Source organism: Notothenia coriiceps, unplaced genomic scaffold (genome assembly GCF_000735185.1).
Source record: "Notothenia coriiceps isolate Sejong01 unplaced genomic scaffold, NC01 NC01_scaffold00034543, whole genome shotgun sequence".
Classification (NCBI taxonomy): Eukaryota; Metazoa; Chordata; class Actinopteri; order Perciformes; family Nototheniidae; genus Notothenia; species Notothenia coriiceps.
This window is the reverse complement of record NW_011367244.1, coordinates 218496-240653: the sequence shown is the minus strand read 5'-3', so window position 1 is coordinate 240653 and position 22158 is coordinate 218496. Positions and strand designations below refer to the sequence as shown.

At 40.9% G+C, this 22158-nt stretch overlaps 2 protein-coding genes across 2 annotated transcripts in view; one reads left to right on the top strand and one right to left on the bottom strand.

The window, feature by feature from the left end:
* Positions 1 to 22158, bottom strand: part of LOC104962277 (chloride channel protein 1-like) — a 222102-nt gene that overhangs the window by 68548 nt on the left and 131396 nt on the right. The window lies entirely within an intron of this gene.
* Positions 2193 to 22099, top strand: pinx1 (PIN2 (TERF1) interacting telomerase inhibitor 1). The gene is made up of 7 exons (XM_010790702.1): positions 2193 to 2258; positions 3016 to 3125; positions 3242 to 3334; positions 3945 to 4026; positions 4691 to 4783; positions 9274 to 9356; positions 20626 to 22099. The coding sequence occupies exons 1-7, from the start codon at positions 2240 to 2242 to the stop codon at positions 21319 to 21321; spliced, it is 1176 nt and encodes a 391-aa protein (XP_010789004.1). The 5' UTR covers positions 2193 to 2239; the 3' UTR covers positions 21322 to 22099.

Below are 22158 nucleotides of genomic sequence, written 5' to 3'. Positions count from 1 at the left end.
CAGTATCATGATTCCTCCGGTCAGCTCCTTTGAAGCACACAGTCAGGTTGACAATGCCCGCTGATCCCTGCCAAGCTTCTGATAGAGTTACATAACCACACCTTAATCCCAACCCTGAGTTGGTGACTGTAACTACAGATTTGAGGTCAGATTAGAGCTTCACACCACTCCGCCTCGACTGTTATATAGAAACAAACTGATTCTTGAACAGCAGATGTGATTACCTGGTTACTTTAATCTTCTGGACAAAGATGTGCAATAAGTACAAGGTGTTGCGATACATACATATGTCAGTATTGAAACTGTCAATTGCATTTTATAACTTTATGAAAGTTGTCAGTATTTCACAGGCTTTAGTTTCAAGGGAACTATATATTTACGAATTTTTTTAACCATCCATATAATCTTAATTGAATTGCTGAATTTCTGAAATTAAAAAGTAAAGTGGTGAGATTGAAAAACTGAATTTCCCCCTGGGGTTTCATCTTCAATTATACAGCTCAATATATTGTAGTCAAGGAACAATTTAACATATTAAATATATGATTAAGGCATTCTTTATTTTATGTTAATTAGAATTGGAAACAGATATATATTTGACATATATATCTGTTATTAAGAGTGGTGCAGTATGATTCACATGTTGGTGTACAGGGGGACACCAAGATAAAAATAATTGCTTCCCTGAGAGGACAGGTGTTACCGAGACTAGATTGGTGTCGGCCTCTGTAAGAGAGGAAATCTGAACTAGAATTGTGACAAATTAATGTTTTTTGCATTTGTTTTGTATTGTATTATCACAGTTTCTGTCTTTAATCTCTTGAATAACTTCTGTTCCAGAATATTTGTTATTTTCCAATGGAAAGAAAGTTTCTTTAGAACCATTCAAACTTTAATACAAAAATCTCCTGAAGGTGCTCCGAGTCAGCCTTTTTGCCAAACAAACATCTTCATGGGGCTTTTCAGCATGACTAAATATTATTCCCACAGGTGTATCCTTATGCACACAATAAATGTAAACACTGGCCTCATATCAAGTGTTCTTGTAAGTCGCTTTGGATAAAAGCGTCAGCTCAATGCAATGTAATGTAATGTAATCAAGACTCAGGGTTTTCCTTTGAGGAGGGCTGATAATGTCCCCAGAAAGCTTGTATAACTCATAAGCAGCACAAGGACATAAGTGAGACCAAAGCAGTTACCAAACACCATCTTAGAAACTGCAAAGATCAAGAATAACTTTACATAGGCTTTCACCCATGCAACAGCCAATACGATATCATTTCACATTCCAAAACAAGTTGTATTAAGACAATGCTTTTGTTATAAATCAATTTAACCTACTATGACCACTGTCAGCTTATGATGATCCTATGACTGTCCTTTTCTCTGTCCGCTCTATGTTTGTTGATGCCTTTGTAACTTATTATTAAGGTTAATTTGTTGTCTAATATGTTGATAACAAGTTACATAAGAGAAATGTAAAATGCATGTGAAATGCAATCGGTGCAGTCTGAGGTGTGTTAGCTCGTGTTTCAGAGTGAAAGTATTCTTGTTGGCATGCAAGAGACTGAACAAGGACACAAATAATTCATATTTTGTTGAACCTTGTTCAGAGAGTACAACATTATGCTTGGCTGTTTCTTTATTAAGCATCTTCCTTGCTTTTTCCATCCACTACAAAACATTTAGAAATTTGATCTGAATCGATTTGAGCAAGAACACATGGCTTGATGTGTTGCTGAATGATTAAGCAATGTTTTTTGTTTTTGTTTGGGAAGATCATAGTTCAATTTTCCAAATTTTCCAAATTCATATTGCCATTGGAAGATCTCCAGTAAAACATTATTTTCCGGTCTGCAGTTTTTTTGTTATTCTAAATTTTTCTTGAATCAATAACAATTTATTTGTATTATGATCTACTGGACATTATGTATAATGTTATTGGGCTGTGGTTTTTGTGACACAGCACACAGGCTACTTTATGTTGTGGCTGTGGCGCTCTCTGTTGGCTAAAATCTATGGCTAAAATGAACACTTGATAGTAATAAAATAACGATAATATTAATTGTAAATACAATAGGCAATTAATATACTTACACCCATGTGCAATACGACATATAGCAAATATTTTACAAGGATATGTTGCCGACAAACAACCAGCGTGGTATTTATATATATATCTTCAGGCAATTTCTGCGAAGGCTACGCAACTTCCGTCAAGCTGTTTGAGGACCTCAGGATGTCCATGCTTGCTGAACGTATGTACATTTCTTCAATTGTTTTTACGGATATTTCCCTTTTTATTTCAATTAAACAATCCGTTTTTTCTTATTTTATTTTCGCTAATAATACATCCACGAGCTGTTGAGAGACATTCTTCTGAAAGTATTCAATTGTATACGTATTACAACTGTTCGGCTTGCTAACATTAGCATTAGCACACCAAAAGCAGTATACGACAACACGTGTTTTCTCTTGTAACTCTGCAGTCACCTGTCAATTTCTCAGTTTAGTTAACTATATCGTCGTTAATGACCATCTATTGTTATCCATTTGTCTGCTCTCTTGTTAAAAAACGTGTTGTCCTCTTTTGCACATTGTTTTCTCCAATGTTGTCGGACGTTGCTTTTGTTTAGGTCCCGTAATGCTGACAGATGTCAGTGTGTTTACATGCACAGGGCACCTTATAGTCTTCATTATTTTACAGAACAAAACCTGATTTATTTACCAGGAAGGGCCAGCAGCATACTTTGATATTTTGAAAGATGTGTATTCGAAGGAAAACGGACGCAATACAAGGCTACATATGATATCTAACTGTGTGGCAACTGTATTATTATACAGGTTTGGGTAACTAAACTGGGTAGTTGTATCACGATGCTGCACAGTAACATTTGTCTTAGTAAGCATACGGTCTTGTCGGTGTCAGCGTGCATTGTGAGTTGCTTTCATGCTCGTTTATGTTATATTTTGTTCAATGACTGTTATGTAATGTTGGTGCTTCTCTCTATGCAGCCAAGAAAAAACTGAAGTGGTCTGTTGACCCCAGGAACAGCGCCTGGTCCAAGGATGAATCCAAATTTGGCCAGAAGATGCTGGAGCGAATGGGCTGGTCCAAGGGCAAGGTGAGGTGGACCTTTCTTATTAGATCAACAGCGGTGATTTATTATTAAACTGGCAGTGAGCGGATGAGTAAAGAAACAATTGTGTTAAATGTAATGTCTTCTCTTTTCATGTGAAGGGCCTGGGAAGAGCTCAGCAGGGCTCCACCGATCATATCAAAGTCAAAGTTAAAAACAACCACCAAGGTTTTGGAACCATTGCCAGCTCTGAGGTGAGCACATTCAACGCTTTGGGATTTGATACTAGAATAAATGGAATATTGTTTCTCTGAATCTGAAAACCAAGGACATTTTACGAGAACCTAAAGAGAATAAGTAATCAGAAGTCCATATTGATTGCATTAGTAACATGGTTATTGGTTAATGTAGTTTGTAGTGCATGGAAACCGTTTATGTGATGTGAGATGGTGTATTCAATCAACTTACAAATTAAAATGTAAAACATCTATTATGGTACAGATTTTAAATGACGCGAATAAAAACATTGTCAGGGTTTAAAACAAAGTATACATTATAATCGAGGTAAGGGAGGTTTAATGCCAGAACTGTTGTATTAAAAAGAATTAAGGCTGGCTAGCTGTACCTTCTTATAATCTGTCAACTGAGTGTTTAAATCTACATCTAACACACTACATTTATCCTCTGTTTGTTATCCTCTGTTGTTTGTTATCCTCTGTTGTTTGTTTGTATGTTGTTTTTATGTTTCATGTGGAACTAAATGATGCAGGTCTCCCTTGTAAATGAGATCGATGATCTCAAGGGACCAATCTGTCTAAATAAAGGTTTGAAATGAAATGAAATGAACTCCTGTTGTGTTCACAGGATAAGTGGATTGCCCACCAAGATGATTTCAATGAGCTTCTAGCTCAACTGAACAACCACCATGGTCAAAACAACAGCGCTGGTATGTACATCCACAGCATTAGTGTTTATAATGCACTGTCTACAAATGGGTTATGATGTAGTTGTGGCGGTGTTACTTCAAAACAGTGTCTCACTCTTATTCTTCCCAAACCGATTGTCCTTGTTGGATTAAATGTTGTTTTTGATTTAAAAAATGAAACATTATCTTTATTGTCATTACATCCCAGTTCACACATTGGGTTCAAGCACTTTGGGTTCCCTTGGTTGTTTAAAAGAAAGAAGAAATAACTATTACAAGTTGAGATCTAGCGATAGGATGTTTTCTTTTCATATGTATTTGTGATTAGATTCTTATTAGATGGTGAAAATTCTCCATCCACCAATATGTATCCGATATGATCCTATACCCTGGCTACGTATTGTCACGAGTTGATGCATGATGTGTACTCATTTTTCAACGTTGTGGCTCTGTCTGAAACTACACAAAATCCCAGTGCAGCAATGTCTTTGTTTGGTCCCTGTGTCGGACAGTAGAGGGTGCCACACGGCAACATTTAGGATACATTCTCACAGAAACATCTTGTTACCACTGTTCTGGGAAACACTGCACTGCTAGAATACTGGTTTATCAAAGTTGGTGCAAAGATGCGTCTTACATTTTCATCACATGACCATATTTATTTGTATTTCTTTATTATTTTTAGAACCTCCAACGTCAGAGGAGCCAAAAGGATTCAGCTTGGAGGAGAAGTCCAAGACCGGCAAAAAGAGGGTTCATTACATGAAGTTCACTAAAGGTGGGTCTATCTTTTGGCAGCAGACGGGTCTTTACAGCACCAAGTCCAAGGGCTAAACATAGCTCAGGAGAGCACTATTTGCTCAAGGGGTGTTTTCTCTTCTCAATCTTAGCACCCATTATATATTACCTCTAAAACAGTTTCTGTAGTATCACTGGATCAACCGTTAATCGCACTAAAACAATTCCCTCGTGAAAATATCTCTGTTTTTGGTTTTAAGGTAGATGTATACTGAAATTAGGTCCCACTCAATTGTGTGCTTCCACTTTTTTATTTCAACCTTTCATACAGTCATTCCAGACAGACAGAGAGGAGTCTCTTTAGCCCCTTGTTGAGCCTGTGCACTTGGCTCGGACCTCTGAAGCTGATCTGAGCTCTGTCAGCCTGTACTGGGTCAGATGGCCCGGTCAGTGCTAGGGGAGGTTATTAATAACTCTTCCTTCTACTTTCATTACTCCTTTACACGTCAGGAAGTTAAGATTTGCTGGTCAAGGCCAGAACACTGATAGGCTAGAGGAGGAATTTGATGTTCAGGACCACTGGAGACCAAACTGAATAACCACAAGCCCATATTTTACTGCAAAGTACTGCCTGAGCAAAGAGCATATAGACTGATTACACTTTTTTAAGATGATTGTCACGATAATAAACATTTTTAAACATTCGTTTAGCTCCTCCTTTTGGATTGAAAGGATTGCAAACTTATGAAGCATTAACACATGCTGAAGTAATTAATCCATAACAGTTTTTGTTATTTGGTTCAATGTACATCCTGAGGTCAGCATACATGAGCAAACAAAATATCTCAACTTTTGCCTCACCTGGGAGAGCCTTTTACATTTTACGTCATTCAATAGCAACTTCCTGTTTCCTGTTTGGGGCATCTGGCATGTCCATTTACTGGCCCCCTAAAAACAACACCTCCCAGGGGCTTTGTGACCCATTAGATGACCCTGCTAGATAACGTAGGACCTGAGTCTCTTCTCTAGACCCTCTCACCCTGTTTATGTGATCTTAATTTGGCAGGAGCCAGAAAAAGACCCCGGTGCATCAGATGCACCATACAAGGCACAATTAAGGCAACAAGCACGGACACTATGAACATAATAATGTTCCATCTGGTGCTCTCCCTTTTACCCTCAGTCCCTATGCATACGTTGTTGAAGTCCCACAACTGATTATAACAGACTTTTCGGAGTCTTGCAGACGCACCTTTGCTTCAGTTGGTTTTCATTCTGGGATTTTGCATCTGTTGGGTAATTTGAAAATGAATGCCATCTCTAAATATCACTTCACAATGATAATTTAACAACATGGCACTGTTTACCACATTTCCATTAAAACATCTTAGGTGAGTTATTTATGTTATTTTTAGATTTAGTTTTATTAAATCCTGACTAACAGTGACTGTTTAATGTCTCCTCACGGGGCGAGTCTCATTTAAACAAAGTCTTCAGGGTTCTTGTAGGCTCCCTGCGTGTCCCCTCAGTGACTATAAATACTGTGTTCTAGCCTAGACCTGGCCTGCTTTTAGTCTTGCTTTACCTCTGCTTAATCCCTCTCTAGCGTTGGCACCATAGATAAAATCATAACTTCCATTATTCTTAATGAGGATATATCACACAGTCATAATGAGAATGCATGGTGATATTTCCATTCTGCGATGAAATCTTTGAAAACATTTCCTGTTGTCCCTGCCCTGCGAGTCCCATCAAACGTTTTGAAATGCTACACTTCTGTTTGAATCTCTGCATCCTCCCAGCTATATCCACCTCACTCCGCCCTCTCAAGACGGCCTCATTGACCCCATGAAAAGCACTGGAAACAATACCTTGCTTAAGTGTTATTGTCAATGTGACAGTATCTGTTGTTCATCACCTTTTGTTGACTGTGAACTTGGGCCTCTTTAAGGATGCATTTGTACCCCATCCAGTCATCAGCTAATAAAGTCTGACTTTGCAGGACTTTTAATCCATTTGAGGAGATCCCTTTAATTATCACCAGCAGCTATTTAAAGGGAACGGGAGCTGGAGAGCAGGTAGCACCTGACAATGCCGCCGTTTGTTAAACACGAGGCATTTACAGGGAAACCAGAATTCAATCTTGAGACATGTTGTTCCTCTGTAGGCAGCAGACGTGTCTTTGGCAACCTGCCACCACTTTGACTTGTTTCTTTAAAAAAAGAAAAAGGCAACAACCGTTGTCGTGCAACAGAAGGGACGCTGGCACTACTTGTTTGTCCATAACTTGATTGGAAACATGAGTTGGGTGATCCGCCTGCCTTAAGTTGTCTGACAGGCATAAAGTGCCAGTGCATTGCTTCACTTTGGCCAGCTTATGGTCTAAATCGGCATATGCCAACAAAGGGTTACCTGGCAACATATAACCGGCCACGCCTGTTTGCATGCTACCACTGACTGATCTGACGCTAGCGCTCCTCTCAGGGAAGCTGTTGCCAAGTTAAGGCTTGGTAATGGATTTAGGGTTGCTAAGCTTGTTAGATGAGAGGTTGAGAAGTCAGGTCCTCCTCATAGTTCTGCATGTGCATGTGTCAACTAAGTCAACCAGTTCTGCTTGATTATTATGGAAACATCATGCATTTACATAAAAAAAGAGGGCACTTTATAAAGGAAAGTACATGAGTCTGGTGCACTTTTACAGCAAAATAGCGGCTGTCCCTGTTCTACTTGTTCTTAATGTGCACGGCTGTAAAGAAAAAAGGTTTGCTATATTTATAACACAAGACAAAGGTGAGTGTCATACAGGAACTGGCACAATTATAATAATTTATATTAATTATTTGGTTTTCATAATCATTATAAGCCGAAATCAGAATGAAAAGAAAACAAGTTAGGATCATTCCCAGCCCCAAAGTGCTCTCTTTAAAACCTGATTTCATGTTCAGTCTGATTTAAAATTGTAAGAGATATTACTGTATGGTCTAAGCCTAGTCATTAACTAAAATGCATCTAGTAATTTCTCATTAATGTATTTCTTAACTTGATAAGAAAGCTGTAAAAACATTAAAGCATTAAAAATGTTGTGGCTACAGAAGCATCTGGGAACCTTCCAAACATCTTATTCTGCGTCTCAGCGCTGGCCTCCTCCTTACTCTCTCCTGCTTTTTATTGATATCCTGTTCAGGCTGCTTCCCTCACTGCCAGCGCTGAGGATTGATGGTCTTTGTTTGTGGGGAAAGGCACCAAAATCTCCGCTGCTTTGGTCCGGGCTCACAGCATAAACCAGTAACCCAGTTTTAATTGCTACCTCCATCTATCACCTGTCACTGCAGCAGGGGTGGTTGATGCAGAATTAAACCACAAGCTCTCTGTCCATTTCTCCGTGTTGTTGGCTTAATTGCAGTCTTGGGGCTTTTATCAAAACAAATGTTCGCATTTTAGTCAGTATAGTTCTGTAATTGGAGATTTTAAGGAAACACAAAACAAGGCAACTACAACATATTATGCAGCTAAAGAGCTTCAGGTCACAGATAGAGTTGTTACTTGTTTCCTTAGAAACCTTACATGTACCTGCAGTTCAGTGTTTCTAAAACTAACTACATTGTTTTATTGGAGAACATCTTATTTAGCTTTTTTCATCATTTAGTATTTGTCATATTTGTGCATCCCCTGTAGAGCCTCAGTGATCTGTTGGTCCGGTTTGACTAGTTGCCTTCCCTGATAGTTGTTACCATTTCAACCGTGTCCTTAGAAACCAGCATGTATTCACTAACACATTCCGCTGCACGACAGCAGCGCACATGCTTCATCCTGCATGATGGCATTCAGCCCCTTTTTTATCAGAACATTGTTACTTGCACTTTCACCTCAAAGCCTGAGAATTTTGACAGGTACTTCGTCATCCAAACAGCAGAAAGGTCACATTGGGCATCATTTTACGTTTGACCCGAGTTCACTAGAAGACAAACACCTCAGTCCCCCCCCCGCCTCATTTATTTTATTTTCAACATACTTTCTTGGTTTTACTTCTCAGACCTGCATGTGCAGTGGCTTTCAAAGCCAAGAGTCGGGGAGATAGAGGTTTAAAAGCAATAAATAACTAAATGTTATCAGAGCCCCGCTGAAGGAAGAGGATGCAGCTGTACGAACAGGACCTGGGCTCGAGACAGACCACTGTGTGCTCAAGGAGTCTTTGAGGCCCGGCTTGAAAATGGGAATCCGGAGGGGTGCGTGGAAGACCTTTTCGTCGGTTTATTTTTCTTTGCCGTTTTATCCCTGGATCCAGAAGCAGACTACGCAAACCTCCCCTTTTCTTTCCTTAAGAGACCACCCCTCCCACTCCTCCTCAACTATTACATGTTGTCTTAGAAAAATAGCTGCCCTTAATATGTTAATTTATTTTGTGTGTCTTGGGGATGAATGTGACCATGAATTGTATTTCAAAGCAAGAATAATAGAGACAAAAAACTAACTTGGTTGAAATAGGCTTTGCAATTTTTAGAAAATGTGTTTGTTTTGTGTCCGTTTTAGGAAAGGACCTGTCCTCCCGCAGTAAAACTGACCTAAACTGTATCTTTGGAAAGAGAGGAGGGTCTTCCAATGACCCAGAGAAGGTAAGAGAAATAAATCATGATTTTCTTTGTAAATCCATAATCGCTAAACACTCCTCTTTTGATATAAAATTCAATTTAGGCTGAATTTATTGTTGTTATGTTTTAACCTGCTAACAAAGTCAAACACATTTTTTAACAAATCAAGAAAACAATCCCCAGTTCTCTTAAAGATGAAGAAATAATGTTTGGCTTTGATTTTATTCTGTCATGAAGCAACCTACACATAAAACACTTCTTCACAATAACTACGTCAATAGTTGGGACTTCCATTATCTTCCATAGTCAGGTTTTATGTTTGATGCACTTGTCTCTAGTATTGTCTTGTGTTTAAAATAATATCCTAAACAGGTCATATGATCATGACTAATTCCTGTAAAACATGTACGTATTTATTAGTTCCAGTCAGTCTTGTTGTGTCAAATGGCACTGCTTCAAGTAACAAGATATCTGTAGAGAACATTTATTATCCAAGGTGTGAATGACTGTTTGCACTGAAACAGTGGGTTTCTAAATTGGGTGGGCAGTACTCTGATCCTTCCTGATCTCGTTCAATGTCAAGTGTGCACTGAGGGTGGAAATGCTTTCCCTTTGGCCAGGTGGTTTTAGCTTATCTCCCTCGGTAATTAAGGGTGACCATTGGTGCTGACGCCTCTATCAGTCGCTGCAGTACCATGTGATCCTTGTGAAGCCTGTGGCCCAGATTAGCCACGTCACTTTAACACTGCCAAAAGGCCACCGGTGGCGGCGAGAGCACCTAAATCCAGTTAAGGGATTTGCACTCTTACCCCCTACTTCTCTCTTTGCACTCCCCCCTTTTCTCCACTTCTGTCTTGGAGCGCTCACATAAGGGTGTTAGAATGCCAGCGGGCATTATTAAAGGCAAATCAAAATTTGGGCGAGGTGTGCAGAAATCTGAAATGATGACGCTTGCAAAAAAGTTGTCTTTCCGCTCTTGGCATTGGTGGTTGGTCACTTCAAACGTCACTTTACCATTTGGCAATATGCTGCTCTTGTGCTTTTGAAGCGTAGCTTAGAGGCTCAGACAGGTACAAGCTGCATTTCAGGCACAGTATGTTCCTTTGACTAACTAAAAATACTAGATTACAATTAATAAAAAGTCGAAAGGTGTTTAGTCTCGGATGGTCTTCCTTTGATTAATAAAAACATCGCCTGAGTTATTATTACCAATTAAACAAGTATCTGAACTTGCTGTACACCAAATCTACTGTTGAAATGATTCACTAAAATATAATTTGTTAAAGTATTTTTGGTGTCACAAGTTCGGCTGAGTCCATACAGAGCCAGAAGGACAATAACAAATGTAGCTTTTGGAAGCAGAGACACAGAAAAATCCTCTAGCTGGCTTCCTCTGTTTATCTCAAGCATTTGGCTTGAAGAAATTGGCATCTTAAAATCCATAAATTGCAAAAGGAAAAACCTTTTTCTATTCCCACGCAGGTACAGAGCCATAACATCACAATGGCTGCTTCTCCCCAGCTGATTAACATTGGAAATGCAAGCAATACACACTATCATTTTCTCCCTAATCGTTTAGTTATGGGTTGTTATTTTTCAGCCAGGAGGGACACCATTGACCATATCGAAAACACTGAACACAATTACAATGGCATCCCATGAGGCCTTGTGTTGAAGCCCTGCAACATCAGAGGTTGCTGGGAAGAGGTAAAGAGGGTGATGGACCAATCAAGCTGTAGGCATTGTGCAGGATCTCTGTGACACTGCCAGTGACCCTCTGCGCTCCGTGGTCTGTGCTTACCATAGTCCACATTACTGTGACGGCACAAATTGTGCTCTACAATTTACAAACATCCAGAAATCTCAGTACCCTAAAGAGTTGTACTCTTAAGTAGTGACCAAATCAACATTAGGGGCTTTGGTTTAGTGTTGGATTGGATTGGCAGGGGTTTGAACCAGTTGCGTTATGACATATCTGCATCCTAACAAGGTGAGACCTGACCAAATCTGAATCTGCTTCTCCAGAACGGCCTGTCTACCGGCTCATGAATCTTCCAGCACCTCACCCACCACCCACTGTTGTCTCTCCAGCCCCCCTAACACCAGTCCCCCTGCTGCTGGGGTTTTCCTTCCTACGCAGTGATGTGCTTCCTGTTCGCCTCTTATCGCTTCTCACAACGCTCCCTGAAATGCAGGCAGACACACACACACACACACACACACACACACACACACACACACACACACACACACACACACACACACACACACACACACACCATAAATAGATGACCACCATTTCACCCCAAACCCTTATTCCACCTAACCATCTAGACGCTTGAAAATGATGGCTTACAACCATTATTTACACTCCCTGACCGGTGAAAGTTATCAAGTTGTGTTGGAGCACCTGTCCATCTACGTGGCTCTCTGTTATCCATCACCCATCCCACGCTTGCGAGCCCCCTCCATCTCCTGCTTCCTCTAGCGCCCCTCAACACAATTACTCACAGCATGACAAACGACAGGCTTTCTCTGCCGAGATATCAAAAAGCCCCGGCCACTTCTAAATGAAGGCACTTTGGCAGCCCTGTGCTCCCCGTGCTTATCGGCGGGCGAGCAGTGCCCCTGGCCGTCCTGCGTCCCCCCCTTCTTCCTCCTCCTTCTCCACCACCATGCCCTCCTCAGGGGGTTTAGTTAGGGGAGCCACATGGAGGGCCAGCCCGGCTTGATTTATCTCCCTTGCCCCTCTGCCCGGCCACTCAGGCAGGCCGAAAGAGCCGACGAGGCTCCAACGGGCCTCAGCTCGAAAGCCCGGCATTAGCTGAAATAAACCATTCTGCCGCCCAGTGAAAAATGTCCTCTGATTGGCTAATTAATCAGTCAAAGGGGAGCGACGCGGCTTGTGACTTGAGGGACCCGAGCGGGCGACCGCAGAGGGCCTGCTGATAAATAGACTCCCCGCCGGTTCATACATCAACAAAAGTTAGTCATTTTTTAAAGCCGCCAGCTCACATGAAAGGTGGAAACAAGCCATAGTTTTATTTTCCCACCTACATTTGCTTCCACGGCCCTGTTTTTGGGGGGATGGGGTTTGAAAAAGACTAAATTCTGTTTTATTTTTTTTGTTAATTTGTATTACTTGCATGTAAAGCTCTTTTAAAAACCTTTTTCTAATTAAATGGTTTATTATGATTAAGTCTTCTATATATTGATCTTGTGAAGAAGTCTGATAACTATAATAAAATGTTTCTGTTGCTCAATGCAATTGGCAAAATTAAATATTTAGCTCACTGCTCACAACCTCTTCATCAGTGCAGTACATATCTTTATCTAGGATTTAAGTTTTACAGTCGGCAGACCCGATGATATAAGAAACATTAAAATCCTAACAGTGACCCATTCATTAGTTATTTACTCCTTAAAAATGTCAGGAAAAGCGGTTGAATATAATTTGGAACATGGCTTGTTTTGACGTCTGAGCCTCCAGTCAGACAGTCGGTATGGCTCACCCTGCTCTCGGGTCAGCATGACCCCTGCGGCCTCTCCCACTCCCACTCCTGCTCAGGCACAAAGGGGCCGAGGATCAGGCCTCATCGGGTGGCACCTGTTGCAAGTCTTTCCTGCCCACGCGTCGTCCACATGAAGGATCGCACGTCAGCGGAGGCTCCCCCGATACCAGCATCTTAAGGAATATGGGGCAGGGGCGGAGCGGGTTGGGGGCTCGAGCGTTTGGCAGATGCGTCGGCTAGGCGCCAGGGAGTCGATGGGCGGAGTCGAGCAGTGAAACTTTGCTGACAGCGCAGAGGCAAAATGTCTTTTTACAGAAATTCTATTCAACTCTAGAACGGGTTTTATAGGTTGCTGCTGAGGCCTGGGAACAGGAACGTGAGGTAGTGTTGGATTATTTAGAAATCTAATTAAGACCAGTTTAGATAGTGTTACACATGTCAGGTGCTGTGTATATGTAGAAAGAATCTGTATCGATTTGTTGTTAACTTGCAGTCTTTACAGATTAAGCGCCTGTCCTGCTGGCATTAACAGGATTATTCTTCCACTGCATTTTCCAGTTAACTGTATAAATAGAAATACAGCACTAAAGCAGAGATCTTTCTTATTGGCTCAGTTGTCTGTTAACCTCAGCATTGATCTATTGAAAGGGGATGCTGGTGTAAACGTGCGCTTTCGCTGCGTTGTTGGAGCAGATTGAATGGGCCAGTGCAGTCATGCTCTTAGCGTATTGTCAAGCTGGAGAGCTCTTATTCATTCTCAGATAACATCTAATTGCTTTGAGCGAAAAAGCTCTCCCTTTCTTGAGCATGTTTGTTGACGGGCCCTTTTGCTTCTACCGCTGGAAATATCAAGACCCGCCAAGCAACCCCCCCTCACTCCACCCCCTGCTGCAAAAACACACACATTCACCACCTACCTCCCTGGCAGTTCTGTGGACTGCTCCCTCCTGGCCATGCCAGCTCGCTGACACTTACAGATTAGCACAGGACAAAAAAAGAAAAAGAGGGCGTCTGTCTCTTAGTTACGGGCCTTAGCTAGAATACATGGGACCAGGGTAATTACCGCCTGGTGAAGCTAACCGCCCAAAGATTTCCAGCCCTCTCGGCTGTTTACTGCCGCCGACCACCGTTTAATCACTGACTGTTTAATCTAATAAATCACATCTGGGGAAAATAATCACTGTATCTTCTCTCTGTGGTTGGGGTGGGTGTACCCTATGCTCTTGAGGGGGAATTGTTGGCTAGTGTTTGCAATGTAAAACAAGCTCAGGGCAGTCATGCTGCATGCATAATGTTGTCTTCATTTGTTGCTCATGATAAACGTGTTTGCACCCGGCACAAAGTGTAATTTTTCAAACCCCATTCTTTTTTTTTTTCTTAACTACAGACGGAAAAAGCCTTTAGCAAAAGTATTGTCTTGTGGAAGCTTCCGTGTGTGGCATTTTATGTATTTATGGTGCATCATTTAAAGTTTTTCAACTTTGTTACTTTGTGTATATGGAATTTCTGCAGAAAAATAAGCTAATAAATTAGGATAAAATTTAAAGGCAGAGATATTACCTAAAAAAAAAAAAAAGAAGAAGGTCAACCAGGTTCACTTATTTACAGAGAATAAGGTATCCACCTGTTTCTCTGTCCGCCCACGTCAGCTCATGAAAGATGGGATGCTGGACCTGTGTGCTCATCAGGGAGAGACAGCTGGCTAATCAGGGCCTGATCCATAGACCTTCAGTATCGCCAAATTTATTATTGTGGCAGGACAATGAGGGCACACTCATGCAATTACAGACACAACCGATATTGGCTGGAAATGATTGGAGAAAGAAACCCAGCAAATAATGCATACAGGCAATTCTTAAAGAAAATAAATGGGCAACTGCAGCTCTGTCAAATGCTAATTAACATGTGAGCCAGAATGTGAATTTATACCATTTTCAAAAAAGCTGTAAGACATCTTCATCAGTCTACGTAACTTTTTGATAAATGTAATACAAGTGACCTTTTCAACCATCCTTTTGGGTTTCATTTTCTTATCAATATTATTTTTAAATCCAGATCTTGTTAATGTTAGTTTATTAAAAAGAATCTCCTTGTTTTAATCTGGCTAGGTAATTTGCAAGATGTTTATTACTTATTCAACATACTTTTCACTTAAACGTTGAACTAACAAAGTAACGCTTCATGTACCTCGGCCTGTTGGGCTTTGCTTAAAAACCTACTGCAGGCAGAGCTAGATGCCCCAGTTAACACCCATTTAGTTAGCTACCATGTTCACTGGTTTAACTTGAGAACAGCTTCAAAAATGTGTCTATCCGAATGTAAACGGTTATGACGAATGCAAAACATGAGTTAAATGTGTGTCTTCTGATCCCTAATTTTGTCCAACAGAAAATTAACAATTTACGCAACCATAATGTGATTTGAAACAGAGAAAATAATAAACTCTTTGAGAAGCAGTAACTAGCAAGTAATTCATGTCGAGCCATAAGACGCCCACTTGTGACCCCTTTAGTAGGGCGAATAAAATATGAAGCACATACAAATTCTTGGACCTCATGATGCCGTCTGAAGCTGAGCAGTGTTGGGGAAACATTACAAATAATTTGACTTGTTATTATAGGGTGTGTATTGGGATGCAGAGTATAACACACACAATCCTAAAAGTATTGACCCTGGAATCTTGTATACTAAAATAAGTATGCGTAAAGCTTCCGACTTAGTTGGGGAAAAGTTTCCCATCCTCTGCAGTGAACCTCTTCCCCCATCCCTCTGCTGGCTTGTTTGACTCTCCTAAATATGTTGGCCTCCGTGTTCTGGCTCCTTGGCACATGTCTTCGGTTGGCTTTCCATCGGCTACATTAGCAGAGAGAGATAGGACTGGAGTGTCTTGAAGGAGGCGGCCTGTTGAATGTCTTCCCACCCTCTCCTTTTCTCTGGGACCCTCTGCGGGCCCTCCCTGTGTTCCCTGCCCAGCCCCAGCCCCCGCCAGGGGAGAGAGGGGAGCAGGAAGGGCCCGATAGCCAGCCAGACTGCTCCTCTGCCGAAGGAGCCTTATCTCAGAACTGCACACAGTGCACTGAGCGCATCCTTTTCCTGGTTTCTGGGCCCGGGAGGAGGAGGTGGAGGAGGAGTAAACACGGCTGGATATAGGTGTGTTCTCCAACCCCACTGTGTTGCAGCTTGGGACTGCCTTTTTCTTTCAATCATTTTTCTATGGTTTTCGCAAAAAATGATTTTTGCAAAACTGTAAATTAGTGGTGTCCCTTCTCTTGCAGTAGGTGTTGATTTGATCCAATTTTAAAGTAAATGTACTATCAAAGAAAATAAACATTGTTCTTCAAAAGGAAGTCTATAATTAAAGTAGTTAATGAGGTATGTTACATTTCTCTTAAAGGTGGGGTAGGTAAGTTTGAGAAACCGGCTCGAGACACACTTTTTGTTATATTCCATGGAATGTTCTTAACATCCCGATGGCAATGAATATCTGAAGTGCTTTGACAAAAAATCCATACAAAAATGTCATCTCTGCAAAAATCACGTGCACAAATTTATCTCGTGCCCTCATTGGTCATGTGCGCGTTCGTGTGTTGGAGGAGGGGCTCTGTAAGGAAGTGGCAGATTTTTTTTCGGCTGTGTATTTTCAAATTCTAGCGCACTAGAGCTGGTTTCTCCAAAATTACCTACCCCAGCTTTAAGTCTCAGCAATATAAGGGAAAACAAATAAATCACTCTAGCATTTGCATCTTATGGTATAAACTAGACCCTCCAGAAAAACGCGGGCAAAAATCCTTGATTATGCGATTAAACATGCGGGGTTTTATGTGATTTTATGCGGTGAAATTGCGGGAAGTCGGAAAATATGCGGAAAGTTGCGAAAAAGAATAGATTTTTTTTTAAATATTGGGCTGTCTTATTTATTCTCTCTCACACACTCTCTCACACACACACACACACACACACACACACACACACACACACACACACACACACACACACTTCTCCGCCTCATTCTGTTTTCATTTACTCGTTCGTTATCTGACCAGCTTCAATCTTGTAGGCTACTCACTTCGTTTCTTGTAGCCCTCGAAAGGGTTTTGGAGGTTGATGCCTCGGTGAACGTGAGTTGTTTGGCTTTCTTGTCCGCAGCAGCAGAAAGCATTTTCGAATGTTTGAATGAATCAAAGTGGGTCGTCACCGTCGATTTTCTCTAAGAAGTATGCTCCAACACACAGTTGCACGGGGTGCAGAATAGTTTCCCCCCACTTTCGTGAAAGACATCGGGGTACTGCTTTGCCCGGTCTTTAGCAGAAATGTTCGTCGTGTGAGTTCCACACGTTCCCTCTACGGTGTTGTTTACCTTCTGTGATGCGCGAGCTGATGATGTCACGTCATCATCATCATCACTACTTCACATCAAGACGAGTTAACTTTTTTTTCCCTCAACTTTGTGTGGAAAAATGCGGGGATTATGCGGCCTTTTGATAAATATGCGGCCTTTTAAAAAATCTGCGCCATTTTCCTGATTATGCGGTAAATTCTGCAATCACAGAATCGCGTTTTTCTGGAGGGTCTAATAAACACATTTGACTTACCCTCACTTAACTGCATTTTCTTTTGAAGGGTTCATCTTTTGTTTCCAGGGCTTCACCTTATCAGTTCAAAATGTAAAACAAGTGACTGACATACTGAAAATTCAGAAATGGACTGCAAACCTCAAACTATATGAAGCTGCCGCTGCCTAAAACAATACACAATTCAGTAATGTATTTGAGTGCCCATTTCTTTTTGTCTTTATGAATGAATACGTCCAACATACTCGAGTAGAAAATTGCTTAAGAAAATGCTATTGTTTTATGTATTAATACTAAGCAGAAAACGTAATTTTCATTATATCAGGAAACAAATCAAATCAACAACTAACATTGTTCCTCCAGTGATAACATTTATTTTAATCAGCATTTTGTCTCATGCCGGCTGTACTGATATATGACACAGAAATGGTGACTGATAATACCAGGCCATAGAACGAACACACACACACACGCACACGCACACGCACACGCACACGCACACACACACACACACACGTAACATGTTGCCCTTAACACTCGCCAACAAAGATCTCCAGGGCTGTCAGTAGTGCTGTCTGGATCAGCAGCTTCACATCCACACTGTACATATGTGTGTCCTGCCGGATCAGGGTCTAATGGAGACCCCAGGTAGTGAGGACGGACCACATTCCAGCCCCTTCCCCTGATGGAGATGTTTCTCTCTCAGTCACTCTCCTCTCGTTCTCCCCCTCGCTCATTCACCCTCTCTAGAGAGTAATTTCACAGGCAGTTCTAAAGTGGCCCCCAGCCATCTTCCCAAATCCCTGTTACATGTTGTTTGGCGCTGTCAGCTCTAAGCCCCATCTCCACTCTCCCAAGCAGAGAGGATGCCATTGTGCAGTAACAGGGAGTATAGATTTTCTCTGGGAAGTTGGAAAGTTTTGTTTAATAGCGCCTCACCTGAAGGGCCTTTCCCCCCCCTTGTTAGAAGTTGGGGTTCTTTCTAGTGGAGGACTGAGGTGGCGGAAAACTTTGTGGTCCATTTGAACACCTGGCGTGTCATTAAGCCTCAAGGCTCCAGAATCACTATTTTAAGATGCATTATTATATTGCATTTTCATACCTGGTCAAATCTTGATTTTACATGCATAATGTATAGCCCTTCAAAAGTATTGATCCAAGGGTATATTTGCAGGACAATCATTTCTTACCATAATAATCAATATATTAGACCAAATAAACAATGGTTGACTCCCTCATGGAAATACATAATATACTGTAGAGCCTTTTAGGTAGTAAAGACACATTGCTTTATGGTTTTGCTTAAGTCCCCAGTGGCACATTTTGTGACCCAAGACATACAGATGTGTAATGCGTGGAAACCTGGTGCATGTGTAGCAACACAGTGGTCCACATCTTAGATAAGCACAGACATATTTCAGGACGCCCTCACCCTTTGTCTGTGGATCTTCTTTGAATGTGCCAAATGAATTTTCCTCTCCAAAAATTCCTAACCTTTACCAATGATGTGCTTTGTTTCCTGCTGGTGTTATGTTTCGCTTGGCTTCACGCTGTCATTGGCCAATTTCTGGCCACAAATGACACATTTTGTCCTGTCTTTCAATTGAACTCAAGTTAAGGCAACTGAGATAAAGCAGCCTTACTTTCTTTTTTATAGTAGATAGATAGGGATGAGTCATCAACCCTTGGACATAATTTTCCAACTGCAGGAAAATGGAGGGTGAGCTGCTAGCTTGAGAGCGTGGGTTAAAGAGGTGTTGTCTACTAAGTAGTCCATTTTGGAGTGAGGAAAGATATATTTTAAAACGTTTTATACACATATTTATGTTTTTTTTCTAAATCCAATTTGGACAACCTAAAAGCAGACAAGTCCTGGGACACCCCCATTGAGGGGGGAGGGGCAGTAGCCCTTGTTAGTAACCAATGTATTAACTTCACTCTGCATTTCAGTCTACTTACAGTCAGTCCCAAAAGAACAGTTCAGATCTGCATCCACATTGTTTTACCAGCCCATCAGTTAGCTTGTCTGCCTCAATCTGTGTTAAGGGCCAAAGTAATGTAATCTGAATGTAAGAGCTTAAAGGCCGCACCATGAGGTGACTCTACACAACACGGCATATTCAATTCATCTCTAATCTGTAGGGTTTGAATAATGCCATCTCTGAGGCAATACTCTGAGCGGCAGCATTGTTTAGAGCGACTCTCAGGAGGAGCTCCTGTATTCTTCTGGACCAATCATTATGCATTGAGTAGGCCATTAGGAAAATGAAGACGAATGGGTCGCAGGGGTGAGGTGACAAATTGTTCCTGCTGTAGAGTTAAAATGTAGGCTGCGTTGCACCTCATAGTCGTAAAGTAGTCCCTGTTTAATAGTGTCGTAATAACTCATGTCCCCCAGATCGGAGACAGTTTACTGAAAACTAGTGAATGAGTTTGGCTCTTTACTCCTTTCTTTACGACATCCCTGCATATCCTGTCTAATAGTGTCACCATCTACTACAAGCCGAATGCCAAAGAGGTCATACTTTATCAAAAGGAACAAAACAAGTATATCAACATCTTTTTTGAGAGTTTCATCAAGACAAATTAAAACACCATAGCTACTAAGTGCACAAATATAACAAAAGAAGTGTTTTTGCAGTTTAGCATTCAAACATATTACATTTCCCTAAAGCACTCGATGATCAAAGTATAAACTGTCGAATGAAATATAAAATGTGTGTTAACCGAGAGAAGACAAGTAGAAGTATGCCTGAGTACTATAATGAATTGAATATATATGTAAATATTTCTAAACCCTGTAAAAAATAATTAAAAGACAAACATATTCTTTCTATTTGATGTTCTGTAGTGTCACAATGGTTTAGTATATTTAAGGTATGTTTGTGGTTAGACGTGGAGATGGCAGTTAAGGAGCACAGCTGGATGTGTGGAGCTACATTGTGTTGGAAGAAGATGATGATAAATGTCAACTGTGTGATAATTATGTCCAGAGATGCTTATTTTAAGATGATCCTTTAACACCTATTGTTGCCTCAACATCCTATTTGGGCTCTTTTCACTCAAGAAAATCTGTCTGGTTAATCTGTGCGTGATGATTGACGAACACTTAAGCTCCTCGGTCCACCATTGTCCGTCTATTTCTGTGTTGATTGTTTAAATTCTGCATTAAATCCTAACCCTGTCTTCTCATGTGTGTTTTTGGTCTAGGAGAGCAACAGCAGTGATTCTCAGGGTGAGGCTGAGAAGAGTGTTACTCCTGCGGCGTTCAAAGTGGATACAGAGACCATCACCAACACTGTGAAAAGTACTCTCACTATGCAGGAGTACTTTGCTCAGCGAATGGCTCAGTTGAAGAAGTCTCGTGGACAGGCCGAGAGTGAAGAACCATCGATGGAGACAGACGAGACTTCAGGTCAATCTGAGGAACCCATCCTCATCCCCACTGACGACTCAGAAGAACCCAAAAAGAAGAAGAAGAAGAAGAAGAAGAAGAACACGTCAGACGATGATCTAGAAGTGGTAGAAGAGAACAGTACCTCCGTTCCTGTCATAACGGTGGACGATGAGGACCAGCAGCAGGAGAGTTCAGGGAAAAAGAAGAAGAAGAGAAAAATGGTAGAAAGTGAAGAGGCTACAAATGAGAACTGTAGCTCAACCTCCGGTGTTGAGCAGAACTCAGAGGAACTGCCTCCATGCAAGAAGAAGAAGAAGAAGCATAAAAAACAGCATAGGGAAACTGAGCTTCAAAATGGACATGAGCCAACTGAGGATCAAAGTGTAGACTCTGAAGCTGTTGGCAAAAAGAAGAAACACTTCGAGGAGGTGGGCGATGAAGACAAGGTGGAGGTGGTAGAGAAGAAATCTAAAAAGGACAAGAAAAAGAAAAGGAAACATCAAGAATAGGAGATGAGAAGGAGATTAGACCCCTCAAAGCTGCAGAGTAAAACCCAAAACTCTGACTGTGGGCCACAGGGATACACATTGCAGCAGATGGCAAACAAGCCTAACAGAAAAAACTAAACATTATTGGGAAGAAAATATATTTGTTCGTTTTTATACATTTCCAGGCCAATGGTTGCTCTGTTTCTAGTCTATACGCTAAGCTAAGCTAACAGGCTGTAGCTTTGTATTTAACAGACAGATGCAAGACCTGTAACGATGAATTTATCAAACACTCGGCAAGAATGAAATTACTATTCTTTGAATGTATTTAAAAACTCCCTTTCTGTACATCTGACTGACTGCTAAGTCTATAATGTATTCATACAGACATATTTTGACATTTTTAAATGAGTAAAATTGGGAAAACAATGAAATGCATGCTGGCGATTGCTGTAATGAATACAAATATCCAGATTAATAAATTCCATAAAGCCAAAAAAATATGCAGGAAAATTGTTTTTGTTTTGTTTTTTTTAAACGATATGCAATTTTTCTTCATTTTTGTTCAGACAATGGATATGTTCTTAAATGAAAGCGACACAGAAAGTCACATTTGTAAATTTGAACAGAAACACACCGTAATTGTTTTCCTTCCATGTGATTTGACAAATATGAACTGATGCCATTTGATGTTTTTCTGAAAACCGTTGGTCTGACCCATTCATGAGCTGTAAGAAAAAAGACATGTTGGCCCTTCGACAGGATCACATGAGTTTTTAAATAAATACAAATAGCAATGGATGTTTGATTTGTGTTGTGTTTTCCTTCATAGATGGTGTGAAATGAATTTATAAGGGA

Coding starts and splice junctions, on each gene's coding strand:
- pinx1 (XM_010790702.1), top strand. Junction 4,027..4,690: donor TGGTCAAAACAACAGCGCTG/GTATGTACATCC, acceptor TATTATTTTTAG/AACCTCCAACGTCAGAGGAG. Junction 4,784..9,273: donor TTACATGAAGTTCACTAAAG/GTGGGTCTATCT, acceptor TGTCCGTTTTAG/GAAAGGACCTGTCCTCCCGC.